At 35.3% G+C, this 18827-nt stretch overlaps 2 protein-coding genes across 9 annotated transcripts; one reads left to right on the top strand and one right to left on the bottom strand.

The window, feature by feature from the left end:
* The first annotated feature begins 268 nt into the window (after positions 1 to 268).
* On the top strand, positions 269 to 15815 carry LOC111405913 (probable NOT transcription complex subunit VIP2). 6 transcript variants are annotated; one of them, XR_002704899.1, is made up of 16 exons: positions 269 to 431; positions 3445 to 3589; positions 4892 to 5000; positions 5249 to 5427; positions 5634 to 6015; positions 9124 to 9333; positions 9424 to 9519; positions 11953 to 12041; positions 12181 to 12363; positions 13571 to 13996; positions 14080 to 14132; positions 14220 to 14261; positions 14471 to 14615; positions 14725 to 14877; positions 15259 to 15330; positions 15562 to 15815. XR_002704899.1 is itself a non-coding variant. In XM_023035019.1 (14 exons), exons 2-14 carry the CDS (start codon positions 3572 to 3574, stop codon positions 14782 to 14784), a joined length of 1992 nt encoding a protein of 663 aa, XP_022890787.1. In that variant the 5' UTR covers positions 269 to 431; positions 3445 to 3571; the 3' UTR covers positions 14785 to 14981. The 6 variants fall into 6 exon arrangements, 2 of the variants coding, with proteins under 2 accessions (XP_022890787.1, XP_022890788.1); XR_002704900.1 differs by having other exon boundaries at positions 14725 to 14840; XR_002704898.1 differs by lacking the exon at positions 15259 to 15330.
* A 146-nt stretch (positions 15816 to 15961) lies between these two features.
* Positions 15962 to 18719, bottom strand: LOC111405914 (ankyrin repeat-containing protein At5g02620-like). 3 transcript variants are annotated; one of them, XM_023035023.1, is made up of 5 exons: positions 18512 to 18719; positions 18208 to 18363; positions 17644 to 18039; positions 17147 to 17556; positions 15962 to 17023 (listed from the first exon to the last, which is right to left on the bottom strand). In XM_023035023.1, exons 3-5 carry the CDS (start codon positions 17975 to 17977, stop codon positions 16154 to 16156), a joined length of 1614 nt encoding a protein of 537 aa, XP_022890791.1. In that variant the 5' UTR covers positions 17978 to 18039; positions 18208 to 18363; positions 18512 to 18719; the 3' UTR covers positions 15962 to 16153. The 3 variants fall into 3 exon arrangements, with proteins under 3 accessions (XP_022890791.1, XP_022890789.1, XP_022890790.1); XM_023035021.1 differs by having other exon boundaries at positions 17644 to 18042; XM_023035022.1 differs by having other exon boundaries at positions 17644 to 18046; positions 18512 to 18718.
* Positions 18720 to 18827: the final 108 nt, after the last annotated feature.

Genomic DNA, 18827 nt, shown 5'->3' on the forward strand with positions numbered 1-18827 from the left:
TCAAAATTAGAAGAGAGATCTCGAAACACCTCATTGATAAGTTTAATAGTTTACTCATAAGCAAGTGCAAAAAAAGTTTGCTTATTACTAAATAAGTTTAAGATAAATTAATTGATCAAATTTGGAAATAATTAAGTTCTATATTTTTCCAGCAGCCTTGACTTACTGTCAAATGAAAATGCTACTTATAAGTCAATTTTATATCTGAAGCCAAACCAAACATGCCAGTTTGTGGGCTTTTATTGTGTTAGCGACAGGGTCGGGTCCTCCGTCCACTATGGATTAATTAGAAGTAGACGGCGTCGTTTTTCTTCAAAATTCTCCACTTTCTCGCTCCAAAAGTCTCATTGCAATCAAATTCGTTCGATCAGTAATACTAAAATTCTTCACTCCACGCAGATCTACTGCATCTTGCTCTCGTTATCTTTAAGGTTACTACTTTTTTTCCCCCTCTTTTATACGTTCATCTTTTTATGGGCATGTTGATGATAGAATATTTAGGGTATGATTTTGCTGAGAATTATTGTTTGAGGTTCTGTGAATTGACGGACTCTTTTTTGAATTTTTGGTTCTGTATATTTTGGAGGAGGGGATTTTGAGGGTTGGAGGAATATATGAATGATTGAATTGATATAAGATAGGTTAGGATTGTAGCTCAAGTGCTTTTAACCTTAACGGTTAAATCCCATTTTTGTACTCAAATCTGTTTTTTAGCAATAAATTGATTGTTACTCTATGTTGATGGTTGGGTGGGGAGATGGGGGATAATTTTACTGCCTCCTTTTGGTAGTTTGCTTGTAGCTGCTAAGTGTGAAAACACAATGCAATGACCTAATGAGTCGTGGACACTTAGCGTACTGAGTTTTGATTCTGTTATTACAGTAAAAGAAACACTTGGTGATATTTTCCTTTCTTCGGTGAAACGCATTTAGTTGCAGTGCCTAATCAATGTTGGTTAGTTTCTCTATAGACTGAACCATCGACGGCTTTATCATTTTGATTATAAATTTGTCAGGAACTTTTCATATTGTCAGTTGAAATAAACCTCAGCACTGTCCAATCATTTTGCATCATGATCCGGTTCCGGAAAACCCCAAAATAACACTGTTAGGTGATAATTAAATTTCAAACTTTGAATAAGTATCGCTGACCATTTCTGTGAGGATCCCTTAAAAACAATAAACCAAATAATTGGATTAGAATTTATCTTGAGTACATTTCCTCTTGATTTTTGTTGCATGTGCCGCTTCACCAGACAAAGAATAACTGAGGATTTTTATATTTTCTTCTCTGCCTCCAACATAAAATTCCCAAATATAAGTTATCAAAGACACAAACATAGAATAGAATATCTTTGCCTCAGTCCCTTTGGTTTGCAATTGGTGTTAATGAACAGGGTCTTCGTTGTAAAATTCCCAAATATAAGTCTTCAAAGACTCAAACGTGGATCTGAATCACTTTGCCTCGGGTCCATTTGGTGATCTTTTGGTGTCAATGAGTGGGGTCTTCAGTGAAGTAAAACAAAGCTCAAAGGCATTAGAAAAACACTCCTTATTAATTTCTTGTGCAGTTATGCTCATTCAGTAATTTTTTACTCTGATATTGAATTCTATTTATTTAAGATCTTGTGTTGATGTAATGCATGCCTAAAAATTTTATACTAAAAATTAATTTGGTGCCAGAAATTTGGTGCAAATTTTGAATTTTACTGTGTGCGTGTAGATTTTCTATTTCAGATGTAATATGCATTTATTCTGCCATCAAGTGTGCAGCTCACTTTCTCTTTGGTGCCTCAGTGCAGTTGTACAGTTTATAACTAAACCTAAATGATAAACATCTCTGCAGACAACAAAAAGAGTCCTCTTTGTCAAAATCACATTTTTTCACTTCTTTCTTTTTTTTGTAACTTAAAGAGTACACATCTTCAAATTTATTTGCATTTCCACTAAATCCTCCCAAATGCTTTCTGCAGTCTTCAAATCATCAACTGCAATTATAATTCACTTCAATGGCCTCATAGAAATTGGGATTTAGTGCACAGAGAAGCCAAAGAGGAATTTTGGACTTTCTGATGAGAGGAGAGGAGAGGAGAGGAGAGAAAAATTGCAAACCTAGATTAGGTTTGTGGAGGCTGTGAAAATTTTACCGAGATATTGACAAGACCTAGGTTCCAGGATGAGGTAGAGACAAAGGGAAAGCCAGTGTGGAGAGAAAGGAGTGGGAGAGAGGTAGGACAGGAGTAGCAGGCAACTGTTTATTGTAAGCTCCTATTTCCTGTTTAGATTGAGGGTAAATACTTTTTGAAATATCTATATTGCTTTAGGAACTTATAACCCCATCCAGATATTGGTGGTTGTTGGTCAACTTGTTATTGTTTTTGCAAGAACTGAAGATTAGTTATTTTTTTCCGTTTGAATGAGTTATCGACTTTATTTGGTGGTACTCAACTAGATATGAGTTTTGATTTGATTTATATTTTTGTAGGTGAGGGAAATTAAGGTATATCAACTTATGTTCTAAATATTTTGTTTTCTTTTTCCTCCCGTTATGGTATTTAGCAGTAGAGTGTCACCCTATTGGTTTTGATGATTTTGACATGATTGGATTGTTCATTTTCAACTCAGAGATAATCTATCAGATGTTTTCTTCTTATTATGCATCTATGACTAAAAGTTGAGGACCTCATATGATAGCTCTCCTGTACAGAACCCTTGAAACTTAATTGAAAAGTTTCAAGCAAGCATTTTGACCGAAAACTGATGATTCTGGGGTTTTCCCTTTTTTATTTATTAAAAAATGGAAAACAATGAAAACACAAAAACTTGCAAAAGGTGTATTTTGTTTGTGGATTCTGGGTTAGACAGCTAAATATGTTGCAGAGCACAGAACTGTCGGTAAATATTTAGAAAAAGATCTCAAAATGTTGTTTTCTTGTTCTCTTTTAAAGCAGCTGTTTACTGCATTGGCTCTTCATTTAATGCTTTCAATCGACCGCTTGGTGTTGACCAAGAAGTATCGTAGTCTTTTGGCAAGGCAGATGTTTTCTTTCTATGATACCAATGGATTAGTACTGGTCGAATCAATTTTCTTTCGTTGCTGCTGCTAAGGATCTTATATGGATAGAATGAATTATTTATTAAATGCATCTGATTCTTTGTGCTTTAGGATACATACAATGAGGTGTTTATATGTGCTCCTATGGTATTTTTTTCTATATTTTTTACTAGATTAAATTTATTGGAACTGCATTTGCTTTGAATCTATTTTCTGCTTTACATGTGGTTTCCTGTTTATATTATGCCTTTGGGTTAGCTTCTGATCAATTGTTTTTTGTTCAGTTTGTGACTTACTAATAAGCTTTTCAAAAATCTTGTTATTGGTTGCTGAATACAGTTTTGTCATTTTATAATTTGACTGATTGTTCCTCTGAAATTCTCCTTTCAGAGAATTGAGAATTAGAAAGTAAAGGCTCCAGCACTTTCTGGAAAAGCTTTTTGACAAAAAAAGGAGAAGGGAAGCTGCAACTGGGTGAAGGAAAAAATTTCTTCATGACCTTTTGAAATTTTCTGCAATGTCGGGGTTATTTAATGTATTGTTCCCTCCAACGTACAATGCTACATGTGTATATACAGACACTGGATAGTAGTCTTGTGGTTTCTGCATTCATTTGGTTCTTTTCTTCGAAGCACTATTGTTGTTATCTGCAGTTCTCATAATAGGATTAAATATGCTCTTTCCCTTTTCCTATACCACATTTTCATTAATATGATTTACCATGGCATCCATTTAAACGCAATTTTTATTGTTGCTTATATAATATAATCACGAGTTTTTGGTCAACATATTGATTTTTTCAATGCCACGTTCATGTCATTTATGAGGATATAGTGTCAGATAATGATTAGATTCTATTTTAACAGATTCTTAGGTTATGGCTTCAGACTTATTAATCTGGTTTCTTTAAGAGATCATAAATACGAAAAACCCAGAAAGGATCTGTGAAAATATAATATCATTTAAAATCAATTGTAAAATGTTCTGATCTTGCTAATGTATGCCTGCAAAATACTGGATAGTTGTGTTGCATGCTGTCCATGACATCAAACAGATTGGGATGAGAAGCATTTTACGTCGTGTATGCCCTTGGAATCTTTTACAATTTTCGCATAAAAGGATGTTCTTGTACTGACTTCTGGCTTTTAGCTAAAGACTCTGCTCCAGTGCTTGAGTTTGTGAATTATCATTATTTGCATGATGGGTTGATTAGATTCCTTCAATTGTCTTCTGAAAAGTTCAGAAAATTTTGAGTTTGAATAATAGTAAGTCTTGGATTTTGCTTGCAATGTGGTATGCTAAGATAACTTTGATGGTGAGACTGGTATTGATTCATCTAATTTAGTTTATTTGGAGGTGACAACACTTCTAGCAAGTTCAGATAATACCTTTAAGCTTGTTTTCTTAATGATTAACTTAACTTCTAATCATATGGAGTTGCTCATTGTATGGAGTGGTGGTATCTGGTAACACAACTTGTTGGGCATGTTGCCTAATTGCCTTATCCAACAAAAGCAATATGTTCTCTCTCTCTCTCTCTCTCTCTCTCTCAAGAGTTCACTAATTCTATAAAAGGATATGAAAGTACTTATAACACATTTTAACATTTAGATTTTTGCTGTTTACTCTACTTTTTGGTTGAACATAGAAACTGGAGTGGTTACGTTGAAAGTACCATAAATCTGTTCTTTATTATAGTTTCCTTTTTATTTTATTTTATTCTGGTACATGGAGCATGACAACATTTATCATAATTTGAGTTAGAGTTGGGGGTCATATGTGAACTTACATGAGTATGTAATTTCGTTTATTTAATTCATTTACACTCTGACTGCAGTCATCACTCAATGGGTCAACATCAAATCTTCCTGACAGCACTGGGCGCCCATTAACATCATCGTTCTCTGGTCAATCTGGGGCCGCCTCTCCTGTTTTTCATCACACTGGTGAATTGTTTGCTTGAATAGTTTCATAGCCTATGTTTTTCCCCCATTTTAGAAAGCTCATTTTTCCCTAAAACTCAATTTCAAACTCACATTTCATGGGACCCATTACTCCTATCAACTTTTCAACCACACGTTTTATCTTCTTATCAAAATCAAAGTCTACTAAAAAAATATGATTTTTAGCTAAACCTACAGGGGTGTAATGTTTTTATCAAAATCTAATATATAATTGAGCTTTGTTCTTGCAGGAAATATTCAGGGACTGCATAATATTCATGGGAGTTATAATGTTCCTAACATGTCTGGCTCCCTTGGATCTCGGAATACAATAATGAATAATGTCCCTTCTAGTGGGGTCCAACAAGCTGCAAGTAACCTCTCCAGTGGAAGATTTGCATCAAATAATCTTCCAGGTGCTCTTTCTCAGGTACCCTTTTGACTTTTTAATGCTGCATAAGAGATGTGAATGTAGAATATTGAAAATATTTATTGGGGAAACAGTTATTGCATTTCACTAATTTTCTTAATATTGTAAAACTAATGGTTTGTTCACCTAGTTTTTTCATTCTCGGTGAGCTATAGGTTTTTACCCATATTCAAAACTCCCTACAATATATTGTTCCTCGTTTGCAGATATCTCACAGCAATGCACATGGTCATTCAGGGATGGTGAATAGAGCTGGTATGAGTGTCATTGGAAACCAAGGGTATAGTGGTAGCACAAATGGAGTTGGTGGTTCTATTCCTGGGATTCTCACAACCTCTGCTGCAATTGGTAATCGGACTGCTGTTCCAGGGTTAGGCATTTCTCCGATTATGGGGAATGCTGGCCCACGGATTACAAGCTCAGTGGGGAACATAGTAGGTGGGGGTAACATTGGCAGAAGCATTAGTTCTGGTGGAGGATTGTCTGTGCCTGGTCTGGCTTCACGGCTAAACTTAATTGCCAACAGTAGTTCTGGAAATATGAATGTGCAAGGACAAAACAGGCTTGTGGGCAGTGTGCTTCAACAAGGTAATTCATCATGAAATAATAAAAGTTTTCTTCAGCCCTCTGGCAAGCGTCATTTGGACAGGTTTCTTTGCTATGTTAACACCCAAATAATATTTAAACGCTTGGTCCTTTCCAAGTGTTTTTTGCCTAAACTTGCACGTGGAAATAAAGTAGTATTTGTCATTAAATCAGATGTGATTATTTACGACTCTAAAATGAACATTTGGATACCTGTATATTAGCTTTTGGCCAGCAAAAAAAAAAAAAAAAAAAAATTTTTTTTTTTTTAAAAAATTAATAATTTTTTTTTTTTTTTTTTTTTAAAATTTTTTTTTTTTTTTTTTTTTTTTTTTTTTTTTTTTCATGTTTGGGTAATCGAGAATCTGTCAGCAGTGTAACCACATTAGTGTTGAAATGGATTTCACTAGTGGATTTATAATATCTCTTTTATTTGCATATTAGAACCACAATTTTTAATGTGAAAAACTGATTAATGTGTTTTGATATTAAATAATTAGCTTAAAAACTGAACCCGATGTGTCATTCACGTTTATTATTTATTTAGTCAATTTTCATCCAGCCCTGTATCTGATATTGCCATTTGTATACGATGGAAATTCAAAGAGAGATTATTTTGAAAGATCTCTTTTAATTTATTTGATGTCTTTAGTTGGATTTATTCTTTGTTCTAATTTTACTTGATTATTGAATACAAGCACATATCTTTCCCCAGTTTCAAATCTTGGTAAGTCTTCAAATAATGTCTCTGGATCTCCATCAGTATACTTCTGTATATGGTATATCCCGATTGATGTTTCACTTGCTCTTTGATCATCATTTGCTCACTATTTTCCTGTACATCAATGTTTTAGTTTGAAGCTTGCATTTAGCTGTTTGCTCGAATGTGATTGAAAATATTTGGCCTTTTCATAATAAATTGTTCCTGTTGAGCCATAATATTTTGGAGCATCTTTTATTCTGCAAACACCATGTTACCCGATTGCGTTGAAATATCTTTTGGTAATGGATTTTAAGATTTTCTTTTATTTGCGCAAAGAAGCTGCATTTTTCAAGTTCAAAGTTGACTAGTTGTTTTTGTGATATAACAATCACTACAATATCTGAACCGAATATTCCACTATGATTATGATCTGAATTAGACAAGTGCTGTCCAGCTTTGATCCTGATATTGCCATTCGTTGAACTTGTGTATATAATGTGTCTGAGTATCTCAATTGATATTTCATTTGTTCGGTAACTGTCATTTGGTTGTCATGATTCTACACTTTTTTGTTTAGTGTGAACTTTAACATTTAGTTGTATATTTATGTGGTAACATTTGGCTTTATTTTTTTTTTATTTTATTTTATTTTATTTTATTTTATTTATTATTATTATTATTTTTTTTTTTTTGTGCCCAGTGGAAATTGAAACTTGTGAAAACAAGAGGAAAGCTTAACAATCTTAGCACATGTTTGGAGTGGCCTATCTTAAAGTGTGTGTCTCATTGTTACTGTAGACCCACCTAAATTTAAGATAAGCCAACATAAGACACACATATGGTGCTTATCTTTAAAAGCCATCCCAAACAAGCTCTTTGTAGCATAACTTGAAGCTATTGTGTTTAGTTGGTACAAACAAGCTCAGTTTTCAAATAAATAATTGTTAATAAATGACACTAGAATCCTAGTTAGGTGCCCTGCATCACCTTCATACAAAGATGTTCCACTGTGCCATAATATATATATTTTAACACTAATGGTGTCTTATGAAGCACGGACACTCCATCATCATTGGAGTGTTAAGTGTCCGACACGCCTCTTATTTTTAAATCTGGACAAGGGGGGTGATGAGGAGCTGGCACGACAAGTCCACATTGTAGTATTCATACCAAAAAATAAAAGAGGACACCATTCCAGCATACTAATGATGTTCTGATTATGGAAATGGGTGAAATTTGTTCAGAATCTTGAAATGGGGAAATGGTTTGAAGTGAACAGATGAAATCAAATGAAATTACATGAAGGAAATAGATGAGTATCTATTAGTGATCCATGAGAGGGGGAAGGGGTGCGGGGTGGGTAAAGGGGACACCCTAGGTACCGGTAAAGGGAGAGGAAGAGGGAGAGACTTGTGGGGAAACATTCTGGAGATGGGATGGAAGGATAAACATATCATACAGGGGGTCTATGGACCCAGAAAGAAAAAGCCAAATGAATCATTTCAATGGTTTGCTATGATGCACCAACATATACACGTGTGTCCGACATGATGTGTGTCGTATACGTCGACACGCAATTTTTTTAAAAATTACCGACATGACATGTCACCAACACGTGAATTAAATTCTTTAAAACTTTTTATTTATATAGTATAAATTTAGTTTTATACTTGTTAGTAATTTTTCTTCTTGAAATCTTTTAAATATAGTATCTATTTGTTATTTACTAATAACTTTGAGTTAAAATATATAATATTTTTAATTAAAAAAAGAAAATATTTATGGTAAAGTGTTCAAAGAGTGTCGATATCGATATCTGTCCGACACGGACATGTTATCCTAATTGAAGTGTTTGTGCTACAAAGATGATTTATATTGGACCAACTTTTTAAATTGATCGAGGATGGCTCATTGACCCAATTCTCGCTTAGTTGTTGATTTATAAATATTTAAAAAGCAAAATAGGGAAAAAAAATTTATGTTATTCTAATTAAGTTGTCCGATATGTGTTCGTGTCCTTTTTTTGAAAAATTACGTGTGCCTCTGTTTGAGTTGTATCCACTGCTTCTTAGGTGCTGGGGAAATAATGGAGAAAGAATAGGAAAAGTGATTTCATTGCATTCGTCGTTCACTCGAAAGAAAAAAGGGTGGTGTTCGTGGCAATCAAAGGTCAAATAAGCCTTCAAAGTTTTCTATTGGGGGACCAGATTTGATAATATTATGTTGAACTTGTGCATTGTAATTTGGTCAAATTTAAATAGATATTTTTTTTCCTAATTAGTATTGATTTGCTATGTAAAAGTGAAGATTTCTTTCATTCTTCGGTGTTATTACAGTTTGGTGGTATTAAACTTGTATCTATATATAGATTTAAGAAACGAGGTCTAAACGACTGTTCCTGCATTCAGCTTCTCCGCAGGTAATTTCTATGTTAGGCAATTCCTACCCTTCAGCTGGCGGTCCTCTGTCACAAAACCATGTACAAGCTGTGAATAACTTTAATAATATGGGGATGTTGAATGATATGAATGCCAATGACGGTTCTCCTTTTGACATCAATGATTTCCCTCAACTGAGCGGTCGTCCCAGTTCTGCTGGTGGTCCTCAAGGACAATTAGGTAATCGATTAGCCTGGTGCTTTTCTTTCCTACAATTCTTCTAAGGTTATATTTCTGGTTTCAGACTGACTATAAACCCTAGTATTTCAGGTTCATTGCGGAAACAAGGTCTTAGCCCAATCGTTCAACAAAATCAAGAATTTAGTATTCAAAATGAAGATTTTCCGGCCTTACCAGGATTTAAAGGTGCTTGCATGTGTTTGAATCTCAAAGTATACGTATTTCTAATGAAGTCTTTTTTGTCACAATCTTTTGACAATGTTGACTGTTCCAATTATTGCAATCAAAATGAGCAGTCGAATCAAATTAATTTGTAGTAGTAGTTAGAGGACAAAATGACTATTTGGATGTGCCAAGGCAAATCTTGTATCATTTTGTCCAAGTAACAGAATGAACATCTGCTGATAATTTGCTCCAGTATGCAACCATTCTCCTGTAAATGGTCATAATTATGGTTGGTTTTCCTCGAGTACTTTTATTCTGAGACTGATTGATTTCACTTCATTAATCTTATCATAGATAGGTTCTTCTAACTTTACTCTTTTTCCCACACTGAACAGGGTTTAGATTATTCATACTGTGCATCCTCCAGAAGTCGAAACGTGTAGTATTTGATGTGTTATTAGCTCATATGTGTTTAAACCAACTTGTCAGATACCTGGGATATATGTTTACATGCAATTTTCTGAGCCTGGCACTTCATATCCGTTAACAATAGTCTGCAACATGATTGATTAACCCATCCAACAAGCTTCAAGATTTCCAGGAGTTGTGGTTCTACAATGCTAGGAAAACTGCCCCTATGATGTTTAAATTACTTGGCTGGAATAATTAAGAAAATATTGGATGAAAGGAGTTAGATTCTTTGCCTTTATGGGAGAAGGTTAGACCTTTAGATTCTCTTCAGTAATTTACAGGTGAGGAATTTAAGGGTTCTCCTCAGTTTGATGGATATTTTGATTTAGAGTATGTTTGGGAGTGCTTAAAAGGTGTTTAAAAGCACCCTTGGTGATTCTGCCAAGAAGAGGTGGTTTAAATTTTCTTTTAGCATACCCATTTATGCTCTTAGTATGAATATTTTCTCACTAGAGGACCTTATCGTCTCATTCCTTTGTGTTGATCCTAAGTTTTATTTTATTAATTTTTTTTTCTTTTTCTTTTGTTGCTTGTTTCCTATCGAAACAGAAAAATAGCGTAGACTTTATGGCTGTGATGATAGTTTTAATGCGCATGGTTGTGGTGTTTTCTCGTGCTTAGTCCTTTATTAAGTCTATTGCTTCTAGTCTGTATTTCAAGTTGTTATCCTTTGTGAAACATCCAATCTTAAGAAGTATTATGTGATGCCAGTACAAGACAAGGCACAGGCTTGCTTTTAATAGTTTATTTATTTAATTAGAATCTAAATCATGTTTTGTGTAGTTGGGTTCTAATTGGAGGCATGGGCTTGATTTTAATAGTTTATTTATTTAATTAGAGTCTAAATCATGTTTGTGAAGGAGTCCAATTAAAGGCGCGAGCTTGGTTTTGATAGGATATTTATTTAGCCCTTATTTGATTTTGATTCTTTGAGAATCATCTCTACCACACTCATTTTGAATCTCACATTTCCAAAAAAATCATTTTCACATTTTCCAATGACCCCTACTTTTGAACCACGTGTTCACAAAAAAACACTTTTCAAAGAATCATTTCTCAAAAAATTTTTATCAAACAAGCGATTAATTAGAGTCTAATTCATGTTTCTTGGCAATTGGGGTCTAATATTGTTTTGGTATTAGTTGAGGGACCAATTGAGTAATTTCAATCAAGTTAGCCATAGGGCTTTTGGTTCCTTGTTAAACTAGCTACGGGCAATAGAATTTGGTTGGCTTTTGATACTTGACAAACCAATAATCAGATTGTGATTTGTGAGTTTTTTCTCCAATTTTTTTTATTGCTTTTCAGTATTTGTACACAAATTATTTTATGTTGGTGACATGAATTTAATTGTTTAAAACAATAATTGTGAAAATTATATGGTTAGATTCAGTAGTGTTAAGTGATGGGAAAAAACTAAAAGTCCAAAACAAGTAGGAAGGGTAGACTTTTAAGTTAATTTAAATTTTATCATTATAACAGATAAGATTGAGATAGAATTTTTAGTTAGATAAGATTTCATAAAATAGGATTTTATTTTTACTTGATTTAGATAAGTGTTTTATTTTATTAGAAATTCTCTTGGAGTTTAAGACTTTATATAAAAGCCGGGTTGGTTTTTCTTCTTGAGCACAACTATATTATTATTTAATCAAAGTTATATATTGTCCTCTTCTCACTTCTTCTCTTTCCCTCAATTTCCTTTTCTTATTACTTTGTAATTAATTGTATTTATTTTATTTCATTCTTTAAATTAGTGGAGTTTAGTGGAAGGTGTGGAATATTTATAATTATCATTTGCAGCCTTCTGTTAGGTTCCTATGGGCTCAATCGAACTTGTTGCCTTTCTTTTCCTTTGACTCATTGATAATAGTCGGCCTTTAAACAACTCTCTCTGGCAATGTAAAAATATATTTTTGAATTCACGTTTTACTTAGTTTCAGTTTAACTCTTGTCAATGACGATCTATTAGACTTTGTGCAGGTGGGAATACTGACTATTCTATGGACTTGCACCAAAAGGAGCAACTTCAGGACAGTTCTGTTTCCATGATGCAGCCACAACACTTTTCTGTAAGTGATACTGATACATTATGAGAGTTTGGAGAATTTATGATACATTATGAGAGTTTGGAGAATTTATCGAGTTTTTCTTGTTGGGATTGAATGCAACGGTTTTCTCACCGTTTTCAATTTCTGATTGAATTTACAGATGGGAAGGTCTTCTGGTTTCAATTTGGGGGCATACTCACCTCATCGGCCACAACAGCAGCAACAACATGCCCCATCAGTGAGTAGCGGCGCTGTCCCCTTTTCAACTGTAAACAATCAGGATCTACTCCATTCACATGGTTCAGACATGTTTCCATCATCTCATTCAACGTATCATGCACAGGTGTGCTAACACGCTTTGTGGAATTATGGAATTATTTCTAGTAGCATTTTATTATTTATTTTAACAGGAAATCACAAATAACAATTTGGTATATCAACTTTTTGTTTTTTGCCTGAACGCTTCTGTTCTTTCTCTGCCTTGGCCTTTTTTCCTCTTTCTGAGAAGTAACAGGAAATACTTCTCTGAACCATTACTTTGTCTGCTTTGGAATGTCAGCCTCCTTCGCTTGTCTGATTAGTACCTTAAGAGGTTTAACTGCTAATCTTGAATGTCAAGTTTTAAGTATTACTCCATCATTTTTGCAGCATGTGAACCTAGTTTTAGTGTAAAGCACGTGTATTGTGCTTATTATCTTTAATATTGAACTCTATAATAGTGTTATAGTCAATGCCCTATTATAATTTATAAACAATCGCTGCCGAGAATTTTTTTCTAATCATTAGAGGTATTAATTGTAAATGCCTGTCTATTGACTGGTTATGTCCCCATGCAGTACAAAATGACATGTATGATCGATTGAAGTATATCAGTGTTTTTTGCAATTGAATACTTACTTTGACCGAGAGGCTTAATGAACGCCTAATGTCCTTTTGAACTGGAGTTGTCTGTGCTACATTAGCTTGTTTCCATCTCAACTTTACTTGAAAATTTTTGAAGTGAACATGAAAATTGTACTTTCTTGGGCATCTTCACCTTACAGAGAAAAAAAGTGTGCTTGATGCGACCAACTGCTGTTTTATTGTAGCCATAGTTGACAACCAAGCGATCTTCATCACAATGTTTTTTATATGTAAATGTGAATGATGGCTTACGTGAGGTACTTGGTGGAAATTTCCTCCTGGTGATGGATGTAAACTTATGGGGGTGTTGGTTTGTGTGTTAGCTAGCTCTCTCCTATAATTAATTCTATGCAAGAAATGTTTCCATAGAAAAGATCTCCATTTTAAAAATATTTTAGATATTAGGCCTGAGAAATATTGATTATGGGAACCGGGACCGGACTTCCCATAAATTGTAGCAGTTTTGAGATTAATATTGTATAAATATTAATTATACAAGGGTCTATTGGAGCTTGTAGATGTGAAAGTGAATAATGCCTTATACGAGTTACATAGTGAAAAAGTTGTCTCATGACACTGCTTTTCTGTCGTCATTGTAATTGCTAAATAGTTTTTCTTTTTTTTCTTTTCTCTATTTATTTGGTCAGACCAGTGGACCCCCAGGCATGGGACTACGACCTTTAAATTCTCCGAATTCGGTTTCTAGTGTTGGGTCGTACGACCAGCTTATACAGCAATACCAGCAGCATCAGAACCAGTCCCAATTTCGCCTACAGCAAATGTCTTCTGTAGGTCAGCCATATCGGGATCAAGCAATGAAGCCCATGCAGGGTGGACAAACCACTTCTGATCCTTTTGGTTTGCTTGGTTTGTTGAGTGTGATAAGAATGAGTGACCCTGATCTGACTTCTCTTGCCCTTGGAATTGACCTAACTACCCTTGGATTGAACTTGAATTCTTCTGAAAATCTTCACAAAACATTTGGTTCCCCATGGTCTGACGAGCCTACCAAGGGAGATCCAGAATTTACTGTGCCACAATGTTATTATGCTAAACAACCGCCACCTTTAAATGTGAGCTGTCTTTCTACCCTTATCTGTACCACTATGCTTTTATGCCATTTTGTTCTTGCTGAATTTTCTTGAATTGGCTGCAGCAAGCTTACTTCTCAAAGTTTCAATTAGAGACTTTATTTTATATCTTCTACAGGTAATCTTCAGATCTTGCTCCATTAATATTGCCTCTATTCTTTCACTGTGAATATAAAATTATCTTTTTCTTTGTGGTTTCGTGCAGTATGCCGAAGGATGAAGCACAATTATATGCTGCCAATGAATTGTATGCCATTTCAGCGATGAATACTTGTTTCATTTCTAGTTTACTATTTTGTTCTTTCTGTAATTCAGAATTCAATCCATGGAAAGATTCATGTCTTTTACGATGAAATCTTTCTCTACTTGCATCCTGGTTATACTCCATTCCTCTGGTTGATGGTAATTTTGCTGCATATATAGTAGTTTTGACCTAGTTGTCCCAATTGCTTTCAGGTATAACAGAGGTTGGTTCTACCACAGAGAGCATCGTTTGTGGTTTATGAGGAATGCTAACATGGAGCCACTTGTAAAGATGAATGCATATGAGAGAGGATCTTATGTTTGTTTTGATCCGAACGCATGGGAGACAGTCCGCAAGGTTTGAAATCTCATTGCCCTTTTCAATTTGTCTGGTTTCTATGAATGTATACATGAGGATTGTCGTTTTCCTTTTTCCTTCCAACATTGTTGGGTTTAAATTAATGCAGGATAATTTTGTTCTCCACTATGATATGGTGGAAAAGAGACCAGCTCTACCTCAACATTGACGACATATGCTGTTTAAATGTACACCTACAGGTTCAACTAATATGTTAGGACAGAAGTAAGCTCGTGCTTAGTCTTTCTTCTTTTTGGCAACTGTAAGCAATTATTGCATGATTATCGTCTCAGTTATTTCAATACGACTTCTGTATCTTTTGCTCAGAATTTTATATTCCAAGTTCGACAATCATGTTCTATTCCATTCTGGTCATTTCTAGTCTCATGGTCTAACTAGTCGGTTTCTCCATGCATCAATTTGATTTTGAAGAGTGGAAAATATACCCCGTCAACTTTAATATATTGTTTGTTACCCAACAAGGTTATTAATACGAAGGAAAGATTAATTTGGGATGCAAACTCTATAACCGGGCTTCGACCATTCAATGCTATAAGAATGTAGAGCTGTTGGTTTTATTAAAAAATTGTTCATGTTGAAGCCGTGTGAATGCACATCTCATGAGTTTGTGGCTTTCTTCTAGAATCTTTTTCTCATGGAATAGCAGGGGTGTAACTGAGAGCATTTGAAGAAATTGTGGGACATGCTATAATAGGTACTTGAAAATTCTGGACATTCGGGTTTGTGGTTCATTAAACGAGCTTTTGAGATGTGGAGTTTGAAACGAATGAAAATATCATATGAAGTTATATGTTATAGGGGTAAATTTTTGGGAGCTTTTATGGTTGCCAGTTGTCAAAATTGCTTTCGATAGATTATATGATTTTTAACATGTTTGCATTGTTGAATTTGCTGATTCCTGTTCACATCATTTTATTTTTACCAGCTATGAAGCTGTAAAATGAAGGCCGTCTGCAGATCTGATAATCTTGTGACGAATTCAATAGTTTAGAAATTTTTCAGTGAACTCAAAACTTGTATGGAAATGTAGTGTTCTTGTAAGTTAAGAACATGTCCTTTTTATTTTAACATTCTCTTTTAAAGTCTAGCATTTATAATACTCTCTGTTGCAGTTTCTAGTAAATTTTTCTGTATTAACCCATTTCTGTATATTAAGTTGTTTCATGCGGTGTTCCCTTTCGTCGTATTAGTTTGATTTTGGACTTCTACAGAGAATGTATCACCATTACATGAATGTTGGCATCTATAGATCTCTGTTGACACGTTTTAATTAGCTAGGTTGTTATTACCTTAGCCTCTCAATTGGAGTTTGCTTTTAATTCCTGTAACAGGTCGATAACTCCTCAGTTGCCATACGTAGAGACTTGCGAAAAAGTCCTATATTACAAGTAATTTCGTTGTCCTAATGCCAAATGATATCCATCAAGATGGTAATTCGGCATAAAAAGGACATAAAAGTTTAGTGTGTAACCTAACTTGAGGAGAGATATATAGCTGCCATTGATTTTTGGATATGCTCAAGAAAAGCTTTCAAATTGCGTAAATGTNTCCCAGTCTGAAAGTAAAGATTTCGGCGAACAGGGGTCTCTGCTGGCCTGCGTAGAGTTCTTCCGTAAGCTCTTCTTATTCGACGACTCTATCCGATGCATAATCACCCAGTAACACATTGTGCCTATAGTTGTTGCCATTATTATGGTTCCTATAATCGTCACTCCAATTGCGAGCCACTGGTCGTGCTTTCCAACGACGACAAAAGACAATGCCAAGAATGCGACCGAAATAAGCACACAAGCCAACCACATCAACTTGTTTATAATTGCCATCATCTGCTTCTTCGCCTTGCTTTCTATTACTACAACTGAGGTCTGCACCACGACTACCGCTAGAGAAATGAACAGGGCAACTGAGTCGAAGATAAAGAAAATCTGAAACGATAGTTTTGGAGCGATATTTGCTTCCCCAAGGGAAAGACCCGGAGGAATATTATTAGGGTCATCGACATATTGGCCGGGAACAGTGAATATAGCTGCAAATGCTACGGTCGCAATGAGTACAGCCACAACCGTAGTCGAGTTGATGGCATTGTTGAGCCCCTCGGTATGCATTTTGTTGAGGCGTTTGGCTATACCTTGCACGCGTTTTCTAGTTTGACGCGTGTGTTCTAGTTGATAGTGAACTTCGTGCTTTATATCGCTCACAGTTTGCTTCAGCTCTCGAGCTGGACTTGTCTGTGGCTTTATCGTCTTGGCGCTCTGAACACCGTGTTCCTTCAGGATGGCGGCAATATCGGCATTCCCCATTTTCTCTGCAGTGTCAACGGCAGTTTCATTAGACCGGTTAACAGCTTTTGTATCGGTTTCGCTCTGTCCCAGCAGCATCTTCACAATCTGCACAAGTTAAGAAGAGAATCGTGTCAATTCTCCTTTTGATGTCGTGCCAAAGTTAGCCACTCAACCCATTTTTTCCAACATAATTTCATTCTGATAAGTACGATATGAAGGACAAATTACTTGTGATCTCCCTTTCCGGGTGGCTATGTGCAATGCGGTGTTTCCCTTGTTGTCAACCATGTTAATTGACATCGGATCTGCTTTAACAAGTCCCTCTACAACCTCGAGATTTTGTCCTTTCGCGGCCATGTGAAGCGCGGTCTGCCCCTTTTTATCTGTTCGAGTTGCAATCCCGGGCTCCTTACTCAAGAGGGCTCTAAGAACTTGTGAATGTCCATTTCTTGCAGCAGAATGCAAGACTGTTTTCCCATTACTTTTAGCTATGGTAGCAATGCTGGTTTCAGATTCCAAGAGATAATTCACGACGTCTATGTGGCCTTGAGTCCCCGCGGAATGCAAAGCCGTGGTGTTGGCAACATCAACGGTCATGGACAGCTCCGGATGTGCTTCCATCAATGCCTTCACCACTTCTGCAACACACGAAGTTAAGATTTTACATTGTCACCTAAAAAATAAGAGAGAGAATCAAACGACAAAAATCTTGTATCGAATAATACTCAAATCCCCTTGTTTGGCAGCAATGTGAAGTGCGTCAAAGCCATTCCTCGCTTTGATTCCAGCTGCCGCGAGGTCATAGAACTCGATCATTTCCCTCACCAATTCAAAGTAACCGTATTCAGCAGCGACGTACAAGGCAGTTTCTCCAGCTGAATTTTGTTTCGACAACAGCTCTGTCAAGGCTTCCTCTCTCGTGCCATTGATGATTTCCCTTATGGCAACAATATTTCCTGCACGAGCTGCAGAGTGCAATGCAGTATCGTCTCGTTTCCCTGTCAATTGTTTCGTCATCCTCTTTAAGGTGGTGTCCGGCTGTACTGCTTGTCCCTCCATCTTATCCAGTAATTGAAACTCCCCCTTCCTCTCAGCTTATCCTAATGGACAATAGAAAACCTCTTCTTCCTCACATCAAAAACCAAAATCAGTAATCGCATTTATTATCCTAATAAAAGAAAAAAAGACTGACGACAACAAACTAAACCTTATTCCCGATAAGCCTTATTCTTAAAAACCAAGAATCGGCTTATTTATTTGAAAATCGTCGAAGGACTTGGAATTGTTACCTAAATTCCATTCATTATGAATGAATCACAATGAGACCCTGCTCAAAAGATAACCATAGCTCCACATTTTTCCCCACATGAAATGACCAAGGTTTTCATTCAATCTTTGCCCTTCTTTTTCTGATTACAATCTCGAAGACGATTCGCCTTTTTTTGCTGCAAAAAAAAAAGTAACATGAATTCTTTGAATATAATCTCTCTTGCAACCATCAACTCGATTATTAATCCATTGATTATTTCTGCTTTTTCCCAATGGATTACAACTATAAAGATCAAATTACTTAACAATGAAGGCAGAATTTACCTGTGACGAGAAAAAAATAGGTCCCTTTTGCCTGCTTTAAAAACCCAAAAAGCCAAACATTTGATAAGTTACTTATAATAAAAACAATCCCTGGTTGAGATTTAAAGATGATAGAATCAAAATGTTTAGGACTTTTCTTTTATAATGGAACAAGAAAAAAATGGGAAAAGGATACAAATGCCAGAGGTGAAGAGAGAGGGGATATTAAGAAAATGCACATGATGTCCAACAAAAAATTAACTTATATAATAATAATCATGTAATGTATCTATACATCGTATTCAGAGCTTTGAATTCATAAAGAAACAGAAATCTA

This window comes from Olea europaea, chromosome 12 (genome assembly GCF_002742605.1).
Source record: "Olea europaea var. sylvestris chromosome 12, O_europaea_v1, whole genome shotgun sequence".
In the NCBI taxonomy this organism is placed as follows: domain Eukaryota; kingdom Viridiplantae; phylum Streptophyta; class Magnoliopsida; order Lamiales; family Oleaceae; genus Olea; species Olea europaea.